At 54.0% G+C, this 20241-nt stretch overlaps 1 protein-coding gene across 2 annotated transcripts in view; it reads right to left on the reverse strand.

The window, feature by feature from the left end:
• Positions 1-20241, reverse strand: part of ECE1 (endothelin converting enzyme 1) — a 124187-nt gene that overhangs the window by 47176 nt on the left and 56770 nt on the right. The window contains exons 1-4 of one of the 2 annotated variants that reach the window (XM_018055197.1): positions 16932-17032; positions 16619-16705; positions 7870-8011; positions 1581-1793 (exon numbers count right to left, since the gene is read on the reverse strand). In XM_018055197.1, the coding sequence (XP_017910686.1) occupies positions 1581-1793; positions 7870-8011; positions 16619-16705; positions 16932-16982 (493 nt within the window). In that variant the 5' untranslated portion in view covers positions 16983-17032. Of the gene's footprint in view, positions 1-1580; positions 1794-7869; positions 8012-16618; positions 16706-16931; positions 17033-20241 lie in introns of those variants that run through there. The other variant, XM_018055201.1, reaches the window with a different exon arrangement.

Here is a 20241-nt window from a genome sequence, read left to right on the forward strand (position 1 = left end):
CAGCAGCCACGCCCCCTGGGGCTGAGGTGAGAAAGAAAGGAAAGGTCTCCTTAATCTGGTTTGCTAATTTCCACTTTCATCTTAAAGACACAGTCTCCTGAAATTCATAATCATCAAGTTAGAATCTTTTCCTGTCTCGTAGGAAGGTCTCTGTCCTGTTGAGAAGATCTACCCCTTTTTAGGGGCTTCCCAGGTGTCACCAGTGGTAAAGAATCTGCCTGCCAATGCAGGAGACGAGGGTTCAATCCCTGGGTCAGGAAGATCCCCCTGGAGGAGGCAGTGGTAACCCACTCCAGTATTCTTGCCAGGAGAATCTCATGGGCAGAAGAGCCTGGCGGGCTATAGTTCATAGGGTCGCAAAGAATCAGACATGACTGAGCCCTCTTTTAGATGTCTTCTTCAGTTTACCTACTTTGGAGTATTAAGAAGGTTTTATTTTTTAAGAAAGTTTTTTTTTTAATTTAATAGGTATTTCTTGAATCTAAGTTCTATCATTGATGAATTAATGGACTGACTTTTCACGATCTAGCTCCTATCAGCACTGAAGGTCCCAGGATGGGGCAGGGGTCAGCAGGAGACAGGCATGGAGAAGGTCTTGGCCCCAAAGGGGTTCACGTCGGGACCTTTATAGGTTACAGCACGGCGAGTTTTGATTCCACATATAGAGGAGCACCCTCCGGGGCAGATGCTAATTCAACAGACACTGACCAAGGACAGCCTCAACCAAGACAGACGTGGGACCCTAACCTAAGGGTAAACCACCAACACCAAGGTCAGCTAGAAGTGCTAACGGCCCAACAGGGTATAACGCGACGGACTTTGGTGAGACTGCTTATCACGCAAACCGGATTACCACGAGGCCCAGGAAGACTCCTGCCTTTGGATGACTCTCAGATAAACCGTTGTCAGAACCTGGATCTGGACCCAGCACGCTCAGCCTTCATTCTTTTTGCTCACAACTTGCAAATCTCCCAGTCAAAACCAGTCCAAAACTAAGCCACAGCTTGAAGCCATAAACTACGAGCACAGCTACAGCTCTTACGCACCTATGACGTGCCGTACACACCATGCTAATGCTCCACACATCTGCTCTCTAGTTCTTGAAACTCTGCAGTTTGGGCCTTACTAGTACTTTGGCCACCTCATGCGAAGAGGTGACTCATTGGAAAAGACTCTGATGCTGGGAGGGATTGGGGGCAGGAGGAGAAGGGGACGACAGTGATGGCCTGATGGCATCACTGACTTGATGGACATGAGTCTGAGTGAACTCTGGGAGTTGGTGATGGACAGGGAGGCCTGGCGTGCTGTGATTCATGGGGTCGCAAAGAGTTGGACATGACTGAGCGACTGAACTGAACTGAACTGAGTCCCATTTTTACAGATGGAGAAAGTGAGGCTCACTGATAAGTAAGTTAGGATCACACACCCAGAGATGGGGCAGACATTCTAACCCAGCCTCGTCTGCTCCCAACCCTTTTGCCTCCCCATCCCGCCAACCTCGCCCTTTAGCTGAACCTGGCGGGTGCAGAGGGAAGGCCCCCTCTGCAGCCCATTCCGCAGTCCCCCCGCCGGGTGCCTACCGAGGAGGTGCTTGATGATGGCTTGGTTGTGTTCCCAGAGGTTGCTGAAGGTCCCCCAGCGTGAGTGGCCATCCGGCACGGGGTTGGCTTTGATCCAGCCGCCGCAGGCATAGGTGAAGAAGTCCTGGCAGGGGTCCACCGTGGGGTCCATGGAACTCAAGATGGAGCTGGTCACCGAGATGCAGGCCTCACTTAGGCACACCGAGGGAGTTCCTGGCAGGGTTCAAGGGTAAGAGGTCAATGAAGGGCAGGCAGGGAGGAGGCTATGGAAATACAGTGCAGGTGGTCTGGGCCCCACCCCAGCCCTGACCAAAGAGACAATCACCAGAACACTACAGAGACAAAGATTTCAGTGGATTTATGATCTCCTGGCTCGTAAAATAAGACTTCTGTTGAGCTGCCTAAAATCCTTCCTATGACTTTAAAACCAGAACCAAGGTGCTTCTTTTAATCAGTCCCTCCATAAATATTCATTGATTTTTAAAAATTATTTCCTGATGCTCAACAAATTCGTTTACTCATTCATGCATTCATTTATTCAACAAAATAACTACTGAGCATCTTCCAGGTTCTTTGTTGAGTGCAGGTAGGTGTGTGTGTGTATGTGTGTGTGTGGTGTGTGTATGAGTGTGGTGGGGATATAAAAGCATAGTCTTTTTTAATAATTTCGTGGGGGACGCAAACTTATCCAAGAAAAGTCAAGACTACAGGAGAAATGTCCGTTATTTATTATACACACGCTCACTGAGGATACGTAGAAATGTCCGATATTTACTATCCACGCGCTCACTGAGGATACGTAGTCCACGGGAAACGTGCGACGTGGACAGCATGGTGCCAGGACTCAGGGAGAAGGAAAGACCGAGGACTAGAAGGGAGCGTGAAAAATCACTCCCACTGGGTATAAGGCAGGAGAATCATCTCACTGAATTTTCAGGAAAGCGAAAAGGAAACAACCCTAACAGACCACTTTGCTTAAAGCCATTTTCATATATCAGGAGACAGAGGCACAGGGAGCCTAAGCACCCTGCTCAGTGGCCCGTGGGGTCTGAGTCCCATCCTCTCTCTGCTTTGGGCCTGGAAGGGAGCTCTTCCCGTGATGACTGGCCCCCTGGCGGAGGGCTGCCAAACCCTACAAGTGCCCACAAAGCACGACAAACAAGGAAATCTGCTTCCTCTGAGCTGATTCTATGCACTCCCCTGGTGGCTCAGACGGTAAAGCGTCTGCCTGCAATGCGGGAGACACGGGTTCGATCCCTGGGTCGGGAAGATCCTCTGCAGAAGGAAATGGCAACCCACTCCAGTACTCGTGCCTGGGAAAATCCCACGGACGGAGGAGCCTGGTAGGCTACAGTCCATGGGTTCGCAAAGAGTCGGACACGACTGAGCGACTTTGCTCTTCACTTTGAGCTGATTCTGTAGGGCCTGGGGCAGAGGCCGGCAGACGGGGCCCGACGCCAGCCCTGAGGTCGGTCAGCGGGCTCAAGCAGAGGAAGCAAGCCGGGGGCCGCCTGAGCGGGGGTCCGGCCCCAGGTGGTGAGACAAACCCAACCGCAGGAGAAAGAGGATCCACACCGCCTGTTGACCCGAGCAGACGGGCAACCAGAGGGGCCGGTGTCCCGCTAACGGGGGCGAGACCCCCGTGGGCAGATGAGGACACGGAGGCTCTGAGTGTCCCCCGGCGGCCTGGGAGCACCCGGACTGAACCCGCTCTGTGCTGCTTCGGCAACACTGAAGCTGGGTTCTTCCTACATCCCCGCACTGCTGCTGGGCCGGCCCCACCCGGGGCTGCTGTGGCCCTTCCGTTCCCACTGCGCAGGGAGGAGGCTGGCAGGGCAGGTGCTGGGGGCTCCTTCCTAGACCTGGGTGCAAAGCCCAGCTCTCTGCCTCTGGCCTCGTGCTGGCAACCTCATCCCTCCGAAGCTGGGTTTCTCCATCTGCAGATGAGGAAGAGGAGGACCAGCTGCCTGATGACGAGGAAATAACCTGGTGGCTAGGCAGTGGGGGCAGGGGATCAGCTCCCTGGAATCCTAGGGTCTGAGGTTACCAGATCAACCCTCAGAGAGCAGAAGAGAGCGCACGGGCTGGCAGGGCTGCTCATCATCTCACCCGGAGACACAACGCTGGCTGGGGCTGGGCTAGCAACCCGAGTGCTGATTAGCATCTGATGACAAGCCCAAGGTCCGAGGGTGGACGGAAGGCTCCGAAGGGTCGAACGACAGCACAAAACTCAGGGCGATTCTATTTCCAGGGGTTGGGCTGGTCAGAAAGGTTGCTCGGGTTTTTCTGGAGGATGTTACAGAAAACTGGGATGATCTTTTTGGCCAACCAATAATTTCCTGTTCTGAGATGACTGTGCAACAATTAAAGATTATTGAACCGTTAGGCATGAAAATGGGCTTCCCTTGCGGCTCAGCTGGTAAAGAATCCGCCTGCAATGCAGGAGACCTGGGTTCGATTCCTGGGTTGGGAAGATCCCCTGGAGAAGGGCAAGGCTCCCCACTCCAGTATTCTGGCCTGGAGAGTTCCACGGGACAGTGTAGTCCATGGGGTTGCAAAGAGTCGGACACGACTGAGCGAGTTTCACTTTAGGCATGAAAACAGAGAAAGGAAATGGTAGGGGACGTGGCACAATTTTAAATACCTCTAGATGAGACCTTTTAGTTGCATGCCTTGCTTTTCAATTAAGGAAATTTACCAAAATCTTTATGGGGGGGTGAGGGAAAAGAATTTCTGTGTCATCTGAAAAAGCCTATTCATTATTATGATATAACTTCATATTTGGAAAAGGAAAAGAATACCTCTTGTTTTTATACAACTAACTGCAGGAAGTCAAGCTTGACAAATACTTGGCAGGTGGGAAAACCCAGAGGCCAGCGGTAAAGAGAATGATCCTGAGGGAGCAAGACGCAGAATCTGTGCGTGTGTGTGTGCTTGAGAGAGACAGAGAGATATCTGTAGTTATTACAGGGGGCCTTGGTTTTAAATAAGAAACGCGTCACCAGGAATCAGTCAGACCTGGCAGTTCTTCACTTAAGCACCTACTCTGCCAGGCACACAGCAATACTTGAGCGCCCAGGTGATACTTGGGCAATAATTGCTTGGCTGTTCAACTATTATTGGCTTGTAGATCCCTTATCAACGATCCTTGGCCTAGCAGGTACTTCATGTACATTTGATTAATTAATTCATAATTTCTACGTCCCTCTCATCCCATGCCAACACCTTCAAAACTCAGCCCAGGCGCTCTCTCCTTGGGGAAGCCTCACCCTTCCCTGGTCGCCTTCTGTCTGGAGGCCTGCTACCTGAGCACACTCTATTTTGTGTTATGGCCGTCTCCCTGTTTACCTGCCCCACTAGGAAGTGAGCCTGAGGGTAGGGCCAGCATCTTGCATGCGTGCGTGCATGCTAAGTCACTTCAGCTGTGTCCACTCTTTCCGACCCTATGGACCAAAGCTTGCCAGGCTCCTCTATCCATGGGATTCTCCAGGCAAGAACATTGGGGTGGGTTGCCATGCCCTCCTCCAGGGGAATCTTCCTGACCCAGGGATCGAACCTGTGTCTCTTTTATTTCCTGCATTGGCAAGTGGGTTCTTTACCACTAGCGCCACCTGCAAAGCCCAGGGCCAGCATCTTAATTGCATTTATAGCTCCTTTGCTCAGCAAACTTGGCACCTAGCAGCTACCCATTGAGTGTTTGTTGAATTAATGAATAGCTGAATGAATAAAAGAGCTTTGTCCAGCCTTTGGTTCCCACCTGTAGATGCAGAAATATTTCTTCCCTTTAGGTCGTGCATGGTCCATCGAGAAGGCAGGAGCAGGTCCCAGATCTAGCTAAAGGTTAGAGGCTCTGGATGGTGCCTGGCCTCAACACTAAGTGAGACACTTCAGAATATTTTCTGGAAAACGTATTGTTTGTTTTGCTGCCATTGTTTGCAAAGCATCTGTAAGTTTCGGGAAAGCAGGGTGCCACAGGAAGGTGGATAAATATGTATTTAAGTGCTCAGACATAACTTACAGGTACGTCTTTATAGAATCACCAAAATCGGCGTTGACCTGCCCAGTGTCTGCCCAGATATGGTTGATGCCAGCACCTGCTGGTTATCACCAGCATCTGGGGCAACCACTGCTTTCCCAGGCTCAGGCAGCTGATAAAGACACATGAACGGGCTCAAGGGTCACCGGATCCCCAGCCCAGCTCCACCTTGGGGGGAAGAGATCACCTCACCCAGGACCAGGGCTGGGGAAAACCCATCTGGAGCCCTGAGACAGACGGGATAGACTGAAGCAGGATTCCTTCCTGTGGGCCCCACCTGGCAACGACAGACGTGTATGTGTAGAAGCCAGGCTTTGGGGGCTCCCTTCTGGTTTCTGATGGAGAAGCGTCCTGGGAACTTCTAGGGGCAACCTCAGGGCAACAGTGCGTGTTGGAATCTCATCGGCTCCCATGCAGAGGGCCAAGAGCTGGGCAGACAAGGCTGGAGAGGGCCTGCACTGCCTGGAACTAAACCTGCTTTAGGATGAAGCAAGATGGCAGCCACAGGACAAGGGTGATCAGCAGAGAAAGGCTGTTCCCACTTTGTCTTCCTTCTCACTCTTTGTTCATTCAATCATTTATTTATTCACTTTGCAAAGTATCCTATGACATCGAGGCATTATGCTGAGCACACACGGTTAAAAATCACTAATTAATCAATCAGATATGTAATAATCACCTGTTGGGCTAGGCACATTTGGTAAAACATCTACAAACCATTAAAAAGTCAGCTAAATAACTAAGCAATTATTTCTTAGGTACCACCTAGGCGCCTGACACAGAGTAAGCACTCGTTCAATGTTTGTGGAATGAATAATGAGTGAATGAATGAATGAGAAAGTGAATGAATGAATGAGAAAGTGAATGAATGAATGAGAAAGTGAATGAATGAGTGCTTGGTCCAGAAGGGATGGGAGGATGACTCAGATGAAGCCCTGCACTCTTTTCAGGCCCCCAAACCCCTTCCCCACCCCAATGCAGTGTGGCCAGTCACGCAGGCCAGCCAGTTCACAGCGGAGAAAGCTCAGCAAAGCCTGGAGTTGATGTTCCCTGATCCTATGGAGGTTCACAATCTCTCTGATGGTTTGAGCACCAGGTTACCAAGTCGATGGGATTAAACTCCTGGCAAAGCCCCAGAGGCTGCTCATCCAGGTGCTTCTTGCCATCAGAGAGCTGGATACAAGGGCACAGAGCAGAGAGAGAGATCCCAGAATTAACTGGACTCCCATCCCTATTAGCTTGGATCTGCCCTTTCCAGGTCCATAAGACCTTACAGAGCATTGATTCTGTGAGAGGCAGTTGCTACATACACTCAACCAGACACAGAGAACCAGCCTCAGACCCCTGACAGTGGGATCCAACTGGGGTCTGATCATATTGCTATACAAGGTAGGACAGAGAAAGGAGATGACAGAGGTACGCAAAGGTCCCCTGGCTCAGAGAAGAACAGCTTTCCTGGGCATGTAACACACACTGGGGTATACCATCAATTACACAGAAGACAGGGCCTGAGCTCAGGCGCCTGCCAACCCATGGCTGAATCCCTCCCGTATTAGACATGTGACCTTGGGCAAGCAGCTTAGTCTCACTGCCTCAGTTTCCTTTGCAGAAAACGGGGCCAGAAGCAACCACACCTCACAGAGTGGCAGCGAGAAGGAAATGAGATTACATCTGTAAAGGAGAGGCAAGGTATTTGGTACATGGAAAGTACTGAGCAAACGGAAGCCATTGCTGCTGTTCTGTTGGAACTGTCGATGGGCAACAGGGCCAGCCCGTGTGTCTAACCAGCCCGCATCCTAACAATAAGGGAACCCGGAACAGAGGCCAGAGAAGTTCTACCGGGCACTGGGTATGTGACAGATATTATCCCGAATCCTCAGAGATCAAAGTGGGGCCTGATCATATTGTTACACAAGTTTGGACAGAGAAACATGGGCTAGTTGTGGGAGGGATTCAAACTGACCACCGGTCTCTCCATGTAAAGCAGAAAACACAAGCTCTGAGAGACTGAGTGACTTGTCCAAAGTCACACGGATAACAAGTTGCCAGGCCAGGATTCAAACTCACCTCCTCCTGACCCCCAAACCTTATCATCACCCATCCACCCACCTCCCAGGCCTCAGTCTGTGTCAGCCACCCCAGCTTCCCAGACCCAGCTCCCTCCTGAGCCTCGGACAGCCGCTGACACCAGCAGACAAAGCCCGGGGCAGCAGTGAGTGGAGCCCATGACCCATCACAGACAGAGGCACCTACTTGTCCGGTACTGGATGCCCAGTACTGCCAAACAGGCCACCACTGCCACCGCCAGAAGCGCCACCAGCACCACCAGCCGCTTCTCCACCGGGGTCCTGGCGGCCCAGCATCTCTGGCCATTCCGGGGGCCTCGGAAGTTCACCTGCAGGGAAGGAGGCAGGCGGAACGGGGAGGACGTGAGCCCAGGGCCCTCGCTGCCCAGGAGGAGGGGACTCCGCAGCAGGTCCTGGCCCCGGGGAGACATCAGGGCCGCCCTCCCGTCTCAGGGGTGGTCCGGTTCCCACAGAACCCGTCCTAATCCAGGAGAGGAACGGCCACCCTGCTCAGCAGCTCAGAGTCAAGCAGCTCAGCCCAGCCGTGCTTGTGTTGTCTGTCACCCGATCTGAGTAGAAGGGGAAAAAAAATAGATCGGATTTGTCCCTGTTTCTCCAGTAAGGAGTTCAAAAAAGAACAGGATGTTTGCACTCGCAGGCATCCAGGAAGCATCCGGCTGGGCTCGGAGGCGGACACAACCACCAGCCTGCAACTGCGCACGTGGACAGGGGCGCGCAGCCTGGGCCGCCGAAGCCGCCACAGCCCCACGAGGACTGTGCTCTCAGCTTCTGTTTACAAATGAGGAATCCGCAACCCGGAGGGGTGAGCCCCTTGCCTCTGCTCACACGGCTAGATGGGTCGAGCTCGGATCTGGGTCCAAAGGTATTGATCCCAGAGCCCACCCACGGGTCAGAGCATCGAGTCCTGGGAGACATTGGGGGGGATGCAAAGGGAAAACAGCTCCATCGGAGCAGGTCCTCAAAGGCAGGAGAAAACGTTCTCGGCCTAACTCACAGTCAGCTAAACAGGAAAAGAGGTACAATGAGAGGAAGCGGAGGGTGTGACAGGGCCTTCCAAGCTGAGGAGGGGCCCACCAGCCTACAGTGCCCAGAGCCCAGGGCCCGGCCTTCACACCCGAAGCCCGCTGGGGGCTCCCCTCTGTTCCACGAGGTGCTTCCTGCCGAGGCTAGGGCCACAGGACAGGAAGGGAACCCTGCAGCTGGGGTTCAGTTCAGTGACATTGTGGCCACGTGTCAACAGTCGAGCACCAGTTCAGGGCCACACTGGAAGTACAGAGAGGACAAGACCTCACTTTCAGCTCTCACTGCCCAGCAGACAGATACAGAAACTGATTGGGAGAGGCAGGGGTTCAGTCAGGGAAGGCTTCCTGGAGGTGGGGGTCCCTGGGCTGGGTCTTAAAAGAATAAGTAGCAGCTGGCCAGGTGAAAGCGGAGGGAAAGGGAGAAGGAGGGGGGCAAGGCCTGGATGCTAAGGGGTGCGAAAAGCCAGGTTACAGGTGGGGGACTTCTTCCCAGGGCTGAAGCGATGGGATTAGATTCACCCTCTGGAAAAGCCAAGGTGGAAGGAGAAGCAAGGCTGGAGGGGAACGGGCATGGAGGCAGGGAGGCCCACAGCCTGCCAGGGAGATGGGGAGACCCAGCCTCTGCCCTGAGAGTGGCCCCCAACTGCTGAGAGGACAGCTGCCCGGGGGCCACGGCACAGCCCAGGGGCAGCCTGACGCCGACGCCTGGGGACCCCGAGGCCAGTCCTTAGTGAAGGGCATCGCGCGGCCTCATGGCCCTCGCTGGCTATTTTCTGAACAGGAAATGACTGGGGATTGCTGCTCTAGTGAAAGAGGAAGACAAAACTTTTACGGGAAAAAAACGATGATGATTCTAAAACCGAGAAAAGGAACCTGAGGCTTGGTGAGAATTCGGTGGCGGTCCCGGAGGCTAGGACGCAAAAGCAGCTACAGGGAGGGGTGCGGTCTTCTGAAAGCCCTGAAGTGTGAGTCGTGTCCGACTCTTTACGAGCCCATGGACTGTAGCCCGCCAGGCTCCTCTGTCCATGGGATTCTCCAGGCAAGATACTGGAGTGGGTTGCCATTTCCTTCTCCAGGGGTTCTTCCTGACCCAGGTATCGAACCCGGGTCTCTTGAACTGCAGGAAGATTCTTTACCACCTGAGCCACCAGGGAGCTCCCCTGAAAAACCTTTTTAAAACGGTGAGACATGAAGATTCTGACCACCCTCCTGGCGCAGACATAGCCTGGGACAATGCTGACGCAGTCACAGCCTCGATGTCTATGAAGCACTTTGTCAGAGGTAGCAATTCCCTCACCCAGTTCATCAGGGGCACTGGGATCCAGAGGAGCCCCCAAGGGTTTGAAGCAGGCACTGCCTTGTCTGGGGACGCTGACATTTGTTCTCACTCTTCCTGGGCCATGGAACTGATATCCCCTTCTATCCCCTTCTATCTCCCACGCTGGGCCTCTCAGTGACCCCAAAGCTCAGCTCAGGGGGAGACGGGTGGAAAGCTAAGCAAAGGCTAACCTTGGCTGAAGAGGCACCAGACCCCTGGGAAGCCAGGGAGCACAGCTATCGGGGCCGGGGGAGCAGGAAACCCTGTCTTTTTTTTCAGCTGCACAGCACAGCATGTGGAATCCTAGCTCCCTGACCAGAGACTGGTCCTGCGCCCCCCGTTTGGGGAAGGTGGAGTCTTAATCACTGGACCACTAGGGGAGTCCAGGAAACTTTTTTAAAAAAAATGTTTTTTTAATTGAAGGATAACTGCTTTATAGAATTTTGTTGTTGTCTGCCAAAGGGAGGGGACATATGTATACCTATGGCTGATTCATGTTGACATTTGGCAGGAAACTCGTTCTTATGTAGACAGAGCAAGGTGCGATCCGAGGAAGTGAAAGGGAAGAGGAAGAAGAAACAGGCAGAAAGAAGAGGACAAAGGAAGGAGGGCAAAAGCAGCAATCACGGCAGCTAATGTTTGAGGGCTTTCTGGGTGCCTGTGTTAACTCTATTCTGTTGCCGGATGATGCTATTCCGTCTTCCCAGGACCCCCAAGAGTAGGCGTGGGTATTAGCTCCAGAAGGAACACAGGAAGCGGGGGCCAGAGAGGGTGATAAGAAAACCCACATCTCCCCTGAGCCCACAGCATCAGCTCCGTGGCCGCGCTGCCCACCAGGAGCAGCAAGTCGAGCCGAGACTCACTGTTTAACATCAAACAGACAGATGGTGTTCACCGCAAAATGCAAACAGAATTAAGTCAAAATTAAATTAAACATTCATAATTCCAGGGAGAAAGGGCAAGTGGAATCTGAAGACAGGGGTTTTTTTAAATTATTTTTTTAGCCTTTGTATGGTTCTTTGCTTGATTTGAACCACCAGGCAGAGGGGCCTCTTGGTTTCTGGACAAGACTTGCCTCTGAGGGCCGAAGTCCAGATGCAGTCTCCCACGGCAGGAGAGGTCACCAGGAGACTGGGCCGGGGTCAAGAGGCCGCTCTAGGAGAGGCTGTCCAATGCCCGGGCGCCGTGGCCGGGGCTGGGCCTCCAAGCTGCTATTTGGCTCAGTGAGTCCCTTCCCCGCCCTGCCTCCTTCAGAGCCCGCCTTTGGGAAATGCGGGCATGTGGATCGTGAGAAAGGGGTCTCCAGCAACGTGGAGGGTTGGAGGGTGAGTGACGGGCAGCTCACTTGGTCTCAGGAGAGGTAACTGGGCGCAGCAGCGGCCAAGGAGCAGAGCTTATCCTGGAAGATGGGGTAACAATCACCGTGAATGCTCAGCTCGCTGGCCGGCTTAGCATCCTAGCAATTGGTCCTGGCAGGCAGAGAGAGCATGAGATAGAAAGATGCCTGGAAAGAAAAGTAGAGAGGAAGACCAAGCAGGAAACAGAGGTGGAGAAAGAGAGAGAGGAACGGCTGAGCCATCCAGCCCAGGAGTTCCCAGGGTTGCCATAACCAAGGGAACAAAGCCCTGCTGAGGGATAAATATTCGGTTACAGAAGTGAGCGCCTGGCCCCGCAAAGCTCCCAGCAAGAACGGGTTCTACAGGCGAGGACGGGACACCAAGCCTGGACACCAAGCCTGGGGCCCAGGAGGCAAGCCAGCAGCAGAAGGGGCGGGGAGCCTGGCTTTCAGAGGAAGCAGGGGGTCCGCAGGGAAAGCAGTTGTTTCCTGAGACACTGCCTGGTCCTCCAGCGACCTGAGCTGAGCGGAGCGGCCAACAGGAGTCAGTCTGGCCAAAGGGCTGGCAAGGAGCCCACCCCCTGCAGCCCAGAGGCCAGACCACCCCGGGGAGGGCTGGCAGGGAGACAGGGCCGCCTGCCTCCGAGTCAGCCCCTCGGAACAGACAGACCGTGACAGCCTGGCCCTGCGTGATATCCTGTGTTAGGCTGGGGAAGTTTCTTCCAGGACAGTTTCTACATGGCGGGCTTCTGGCTAAGGCCACTGGGGCCAGGCCAGAGTGAAACTATGAAGCCCTCCTGTCCTCTCCATTTCCTCCAGGAGCCCTACCAGCCCCTCAGCCCCACTGCCTGACTCTTCCAATGGCTGAGAGCAGCTTGAATCAGTACCTGAGCGGGGGAGGGGACTCCTTGCATCTCAACAGGAATCCAAGTCTAGTATTTAGAAGATGCACCTTCCAGCTGTCAGTGACCCCGGAGAAAAGGCATGACCCTGAGAAGTCAAAGGTCAACCCTGGCTTTATCAAGATCAAGAGTGTGTCCCTGGGCAGCCTCTGGACCTCAGTCACCTATTTTTATATTTTTTTATTTTATGCAGACTAGGGGGTCTTAGCTCCCCACGCAGGGGTCGAACCTGTGCCCCCTGCATCCCCGCATCGGAAGTGTGAGTCTTAACTGCTGGACTGTCAGTGAAGTCCCAGTCACCTATTTTTAAAATGAGGAAGCAAATGAGGTGCCAGGTCTGACCAGTTCAGATTCTAGAACAATTCTAAGGTCAAGAGTAAAAAGATCGAACAGGCAGATGGAGTTGAAAGAGTCTGCTGGAAAGCAGAGAGATCTTTTTAAAGTACTTAATGGGACTGTCTCTGCAACTGCCCACAAAAGACAGCTCTGTGCATGAAGGGAAGGGGTGTAGGGGAGGGATTAGAGAAAACCAGCACTAAGAATTAAATATCTTGGCTTTCTTTTTTCTTGGAAAAAAAATTTGATTTTTTAGGGGTAACTGGATGAGCTTCAAAGGTTTTGGTAAATAGTTGTGGCCTCCTGTGGGAAGTTTCCCTGGTGGCTCAGTGGTAAAGAATCTGCCTGCAGGGTAGCAGACCTGGGTTCGATCCCAGGGTTGAGAAGATCCCCTGGAGGAGGGCACGGCAACCCACTCAGTACTCTTGCCCTGAGAATTCCCTGGAGAGGAACCTGGTCAGCCACAGTCCATGGGGTTGCACAGAGCTGGACACGACTGACGTGACTAAGCAGCAGGAGCAGCGGGCTCTGCTCCCCAGTTTAGGCTGCAGGGCTGTGTGCATGCTCAGCTGTGTCTGACTCTGCAACCCCATGGACTGTAGCCCTCCAGACTCCTCTGCCCATGGAATTTTCTGGGCAAGAATACTGGAGTGGGTAGCCATTTCCTACTCCAGGGGATCTTCCCCACCCAGGAATCGAACCTGTTTCCTGTGTTTCCTTACTGGAAGGAGGATTCTTTACCACCTGGGAAGCCCCAGCTGCAGGTATAACTTTAGTTATTTCCCTTTGAGCCGCTGAAATGGTACGGCATGTACCGGGAGGTACAGAGACCAGGCGGCCAGTCTGAGCTGAACAGAGACAAGGCTATTACGTTTAGGGCATCACTGAGATATCACACCGGGTGAGCTTTTATAATGATCCCAACCAAATACATTTTCTGTGCATTACACTACGCGCTTTCACTTGTATTGTCTCATTTCAATCTATGCAACAGCCCTGAAAAGTGGATTATACCAACCCCATCTTGTAAAAAAAAAAAAAAAAGCTGGCTAACTGAGGAGCTTCCAGGTCTCGGAGTCCACAAGAGGCAAAGTTGGGGCTCCATGTTAAAACTGGGGCTTTAAACTCTGCACTTAGTCCACGCTGAAGAATTTTAGTTGACTGCAATTAAGTTGTACCTCACATATGAGATCAAGGAAAAGAAAAATCCTTTCAGGTGAGAGGTACAGGTAAAATTTTGCTCCAGCTAAATATACTTTGTCAGCATGTTCAGGCAAAAGGTGGCAAGTTTGGCTGATAGATGCAAACTGTCATTTACTAGTGTTGGTATTGACAACTCCGGAGTTTCAGGAACAATGGGTTTCAAAATCTTGAAAAATCAAGTAGCTGATTTTTATAGCTGCCCGTCAAGAGATGGAGATTTGGTGGGCGGGGGAGAGGATTGGATCCATTTTAAAAAGCCTAAAATTGAGGGAACAGTTGTGTTTCTAGCAATTACTCATAGGAAATTATTCGAAAGGCTAGAAGCTGGTCACCTACAGTGTTATGGATACTGGGCCTATTGTCCAACTGTAGCAGATTGAGTAAATGTATTTTTATATACTGGTACCATAAGGTATTATGATATTTAATGGCAGTATGTTTCGGAAGTGTTGTTTCATTTTTTTGGCTTGCAGGATGTTAGTTCCCAGGCCAGGGATTGAACCCCAGCCCTCAGCAGTGAAAGCATCAAGTCCTAACCACTAAGCCATCAAGGAACTCCTTGGAAGTGTTCTTAAAACTGAGGTACAGCTGATGTTTCAGAATTTTCTAACAACACAAAAAAATGCTTATGAAGTGGCATTAAATGAAAAAAGTAGGACAAAATGTTATGGATGTAGAATGAGCTCAATTATAATAAAAAATATATAAGCAAATGTGAAAAACTAGAAGTAGTTACTTCTGAGTGGTGGGGTTACTGTCTCTTTGTAAATTTCTTTTATACTTGACTCTTTTTTTCACAAATTAGTATGCAAAATTGTTATACTGGAAAACATTCCCTGTGATTAAAGACATAAAATTCATAGAAAACTCTGTAAGATGAGATGAAAGGGTTCTCGACTCTTACAAGAACAATCGTTAGCTAGTCTGCTTTGGGGAAGTCGTGGAGGCTCAAGGAAAGCCGGGCTGGGTACCTACAGAAATGCCTCCAAATCCTTGGGGCAAGCATTTGGGCTTTTCCTGTAGTAAAAGTGGACGATATACCCCGTTGGGTGGTTTGGTGTCGGGGCACCAACACTGCATTCCAACCGCGTGACAGCTCTGTGACCACAGGAATGTCCCTAACCTCTCTGAGACTCAGCTTGGTCATGCGTAACCCAGCCGCAAGAGTCCTCACCTCACGATCACAAACATAACGATGCTGGCAGGCCCCAAAACATGCATCACGGTCATTTTCTTAACTCCCATTGTGCAGAGGCAGGAAGAGAAGCTTAGATCGCCCAGGATCACAGGCGGTGTCAGATTCACACCTGGGCCCCCCTCACCCCGTCTCAGAGCCCCGGGTGCCTCCCCTGTGCCAGGCAGCCTCAGGCTGACGAGTCACTTTGTGGCCTGAGAAAGTCTATACCCATGCGGGCTGCCGCAAGATGATAACAGCACAGCACTCTACTTCGTTGTGAATTCCGAAATGCTTTTGTGTTGATATATTTAGAACCTTCTGTGAAAGATGAGACTGAAAAAGACGGCTGATTAGATTCTGTTTTGATTAGGGAAGGCAAAAGCGCCTGCCACGGGAATCTAATTTCCTGCTGGATTTAGCCTCTTCAGAAAGGTCCACGGGGAAGCGGCTCTAGACAGACCGGGTTTGGTTTCTTACTCCTAGAATTCTAGCTCCAGTGCACCCAAGGCAAGCTGTCTCCCCTTTCAGAGCCTCAGGTTCCTCATCTGTAAGAGGGCGCTGTGAGGACAGTAACTCACGGGGCTGCTCCTGAAGGCTGAGTGGGACGATGTAGGTGAGAGAGTCCCGTTCCAGTGTGTGCAGACCGCTCAGGGTCGGGTTTGGCCTCCCCAGGGCCTACTGAACGAGTGTCAATCAGTGCTCTTTCCCTTTACTAGTATGATCCCAGCTTCTGAGAGATGCGCCGAGCAGAACTGGGCCTGGCAGCCTAGGTTTCCACACAGCCTACGCTTTCCCTCTGGGGGCGGCTTCTGAACTGATAGCAGGCCCTGCAGCAGGCCTCCCTGGGTCGGCCTGGCAGAAGCCTCCTCGACTGTGCTGCTCGCCAGGTGTCAGGTCACAGGGCCCCCTGGGCATCCTTCGGAATTCCCAAATTCCTCAGGTCCACCTGTTTCAGTTCACACCCAGCCGGGGTTGAGGTCCTGGTCTGGACCATCCCAGCTCAGTCCCTCCGGGAGGCAGAGGTGGTGGGCACATTTGAGCCCCAGGGGGCAGAGCCTGGTTGGGGAGGAACTGGGCTTCCCAAGTAGAGGCTGGAAGGGGCAGGGAGAGAGGGAGCAGAGGCTGGGCTCCAACCCCCAGGACACGCGGGGTTTGGGGGAAGAAGAGGAGGAATGTGGGGTAACGTCCACCAGGCAGGATGACCAACCACCCCGTCTGCCCAGGACTGACAGGGTGCCAGGACTTCCTACGCTACAACTGGGAGGATTTTAGGCTCTGCCTAAAACTCTGGGCAAGTCTCAGCACTCAGGGACTGGCCCCCTCCCTGTGAAGAGAGAACTGGACCAGCTCACCCCTCCAGGATGCTTCTTCCACTTGGCCACCTGGGTTGTAACCCAGTAGCAGGTGGTCCAGAGGGTTTGGGGATGCGTGGAGGTGGGGCGGGGAGGCCCTTTGGGGAGCCCAGCGCCTCAGGGGTACTGCTAACCCAGAACAGGCTTTTCTTAACCCACGGAGCCCAAGGGCTGGCGGGCTGGCATGGGCCCCCTCACGCCCCGGTGGCGGGCAGGACGGCCGGGTCGGCCAGGGCTGGGGAGGGCGCGCAGAGCGCCGGGGCGCCTACCTGCAGGGGGTTGGGGTACACGTCGCCCTCGGACAGCGAGTCCACCAGGTCCTCCTCGTCCAGCGTGGCCCGCTTGTAGGTCGACATCTGCAAAGTCAAGTGCAGCACCGACTCTCTTAGCGCCTCCATGGCTCACCACTCCCGAATGGGGAGAACGGGGAAGCGGCCACCCGTCGCCTGCGCCGCCGCGCCCCGCCCCGGCCGGGACACCGGGACCGGCCCACGGCCAGGCCCGCGCCGGGGGAGGCGAGGGGGGTCCCGCCTCCCTCCGCCACCCCCGCCCCTTCCCCGCTTATGCAACCCCGCGCCTCACCCCCAGCGCCGACAGCGCCGCGGCCACCGGACGCGGCCACAGGCTCCGCATGGTGCGCCCGCGACGCCCGCTCCCCGCCGGTGCCCGCCGCCGCGCGCCCGCGGCTCTGGCCGGGGAGGGCCGGCCCTGGGGCTGGGCCCGGCCTCGCACCACCTTCGAGGGCGGAGCCTGGCCCGCGCAGCTCCGGCCCCCTCCCGCGCCGCGCCGGGAGACCGCCCCCCAGAGTCACCGGGGAGACGGGGCCTTCTCCCCCTTCCCAGAGGCCGGGGGGCGGGGTGGGGGGCGGGGTGGGGGGCGGGGAGAGGCCCCTCCCGCTTGCAGGCAGGAAGGGGCTCGCGGCCACCCTTCCTCCTAAGAAACATGAAGTCCTCCTTCTGTAAACCGTGGTGGCAGATGCCAAAAGGCAGGTATTAGGAAAGGGCCCCTAGTTTGGTCGCAAAAATCAAGAGAGGTTTCTCTCGCCATTGACCCTTAGCTGCGCCAAGAGCGGCCTCCCCCATGTGAGCTAGAAAGATTTGGGGGAAAACACAGACACACATAGACACATAGACACACAGACACACACACAGACACACACACACACAGACACACACACACACGGAATAAAAAAGGCATGTGCCTCCCCTCTCATTTCCCCCTTCCTCTAGTTCAGTGGTCTTTGAGCCAGAGTTCACAATGATCTCAGAAAATTCCAGAGCACTCTCCTGACTTAGAATGAAAAATGTTCTGTGCGTGCTGGAGGGAAGCCCATGCTTGGCTCCAGGCTCCAAGGTGTGATCTTACCTCCAAAACAGGAACAGCTTTGGGGAGAGCTGACAGCCAGGAACAGGACCATTCCCTCCACCTTCCCTCAGAGGTGGGGCGCTCTGGACACCGGGCTCTCTCCCTGCCCCTCAAGGTCCCAGAAGAGCCTACCCAGCAGTTGCCCGAAGGACCCTCCATGTCTGGTGGGACCTGGAAGCCCCCGCGTTCATACATTTTTTCTCAGCTTTCCAGACCACTCCCGTTCCCTCTCATAGCTGACTTCACAGATGCATGAAGGAACAGGTAGAGAAGGCTCAGTGACACCTGGGGTGACAGTCTCGGTGAGCTCCCAAGGCTTCACCTCCTGCCTTCTCACCGCCTGCTCTGCAGCCAGAGCCCAGCCTTCAACAGGAAACTCTGGTCCTGCCACCCTTGCTCCCAATTCTGTGGGGACAGCCCCCTTACTGGTCCCCCGTGGCCCCTGCCCACCCTCCCCCTTTTCCCACCTCCCTGCCTCAGGCCGCCGCTTCTCCCGCCCTCCCTCTGTTCCTCGGATTCCCCGAGTGTCTCCTGCCCTCGGGACCTTTATAGCACTGTTCCCTCTGTCTGGACATGTCTCTGTTCCTCCCATGCTGGCTCCTGTTGCAGACAGAGGTCAGCGTAAACGTCACACCCTCAAATGTCCCAGCCACCCCGAGCAGAACCCAAATTATCGATCATGGTAACACGTTTTACTGCAGTTTGTGACTTATTTATGCTGGTTTTTAACATCTGTCTCCTTCCCCCTCCCCCAAATTGTGAGTTGTATCAGGGCTGGGACCTTGTCTGACACAGAGAATCCCCATCAGCTGCCATAGCACAGGTGCTCTAAACACTGTTAAAATGAAGCGAGAACAAGTGAAAATTACTCTGGGGAAGGGCCTTGAGAATGCATCTAATTTTGCAATACCCAAGGACAAGGAGAACATGTCTGAGGACCTTAGGGAGGCAGGGCCTGCGGGAAGAATTTTAATTCTGGGTTTTTCTGCTCCACTCCCCCTGGGTGCAGGACTTCCCATTACCCACCAGAGAAACAGAAAGGGCCATCGGGCTGTTTTAATTTCACCCTGGGCTGTTTTTTTTTTTTTTTTGGAAACCAGTTACACTAAGTAACAGGTGTTAACTGCCCCAGGAAAAAGACCCTTGAAAAAGAAATTCAAGTCACCAAACACCTCCCATGTCTGGCACGGCAGGCAGCTACTGTTTCCTGGGGGCTTAGAGGGACAAGGTATTTGTCGGTTCTTTTACACTCATCGTCTCTTTGAAGCCTCTGAAGCAGGTATCATCAGTCTCTTTTACAAGATCTGAAACTGAGGCTTGGGGAAGTAACTGGCCCAGGTGTAGTGAAGCAATGGCTTCTCCTTCCGTCTCAACTCAGAGATCAGCCATTCTGGAAAGCTCTCTAGACCAGTCTTGTCTGACCCCAGGCAGCCTCAGGCCCCCTGAGCTGTGTCCTCTGCCTTCCCCCACCCCTCCCCACATCCCACGTTTCCTTCTACTGATGCACACAGCACCTTAATTAGGAGAACCTAGAAGGGAGGGCTGGGTCCTGTGAGCCCCTACATCTGCAAAGGCCTAGAGTGGGGCTGGAGCTCCCACGGTCATCTGCACGAAGGTGAGAGGCGAGGGAGGAGGCTGGCAGCCCATCCCATGGGCCGAGGCCGGCCTGTCCATGCAGGGATGACCAGGGAAGATCACCTACCTCTGGAGTAAAAATCCGAGGAGACCGAGAGCTGTTTATTTTTCAGCACACAAAAGATGAGGGGCCCTTCTCGAGATGCCGCCTGCCCCAGGGCCGGGGAGTGAAACTGAACCCACCTCGGAAGTGGGAATGGCTTAGCCTCGCTGCTCCGTGGGGAGCACTGTGGGCCCCAGTCACCAGGTGGCATTCCAATGACGGGGGCGGGGGGGGGGGGCGGCGCTGGGTTGGGGGAGCCCTGTCTCTTACCCGCCCAGTTCTGGGTGGGGCCCTCCGATCACTGTCTTGTTGGGTCCCCACACCCACCAAAGCCCCGGCCTTGGCAGGTATCACTTCTCTTTCATGGGAGATGTGGGAGGGGGCCAGGCACGGAGAGGGACTGGGCAGAACAAACGCCGACGTTGAGCTGCTGGGCCCCAGGCATCTGTATCCCTCCTGACCCTGGGAAGCCCACCCTGCGGTGGGATCTCCACCTCCCACTTCCACTTGGCAGAGGAGACTGAGGATGGGGGAGGCGGCACCCCCCTCCCAGTCTCCCCCAGCCCTCCCACAGGTCCCCTCCCTGGCTAGAGAGTCAGAGAACCGGGATGGGAGTCCTGGCTGCCCCAGCCCACCGCACCGCCTCCAGAGAACCTCAGGCACTCAGCTCGTGTGGGCAGAGCAGGACCTGGACTGTGGGGCCTCCTGATCTTTGCAGGAGAGCTGCTGCTCCAGGCGGGGATGGCATGGACTTCAGGGACACTGAGTGGCAGGCCAACCAGGGCTGTTCTTCCTAACAGCCTCGTCTGTGGTCGTGGGGACACCCCCAGCCAGGAAACTTTAGGGAAA

This window comes from Capra hircus, chromosome 2 (genome assembly GCF_001704415.2).
Source record: "Capra hircus breed San Clemente chromosome 2, ASM170441v1, whole genome shotgun sequence".
Classification (NCBI taxonomy): domain Eukaryota; kingdom Metazoa; phylum Chordata; class Mammalia; order Artiodactyla; family Bovidae; genus Capra; species Capra hircus.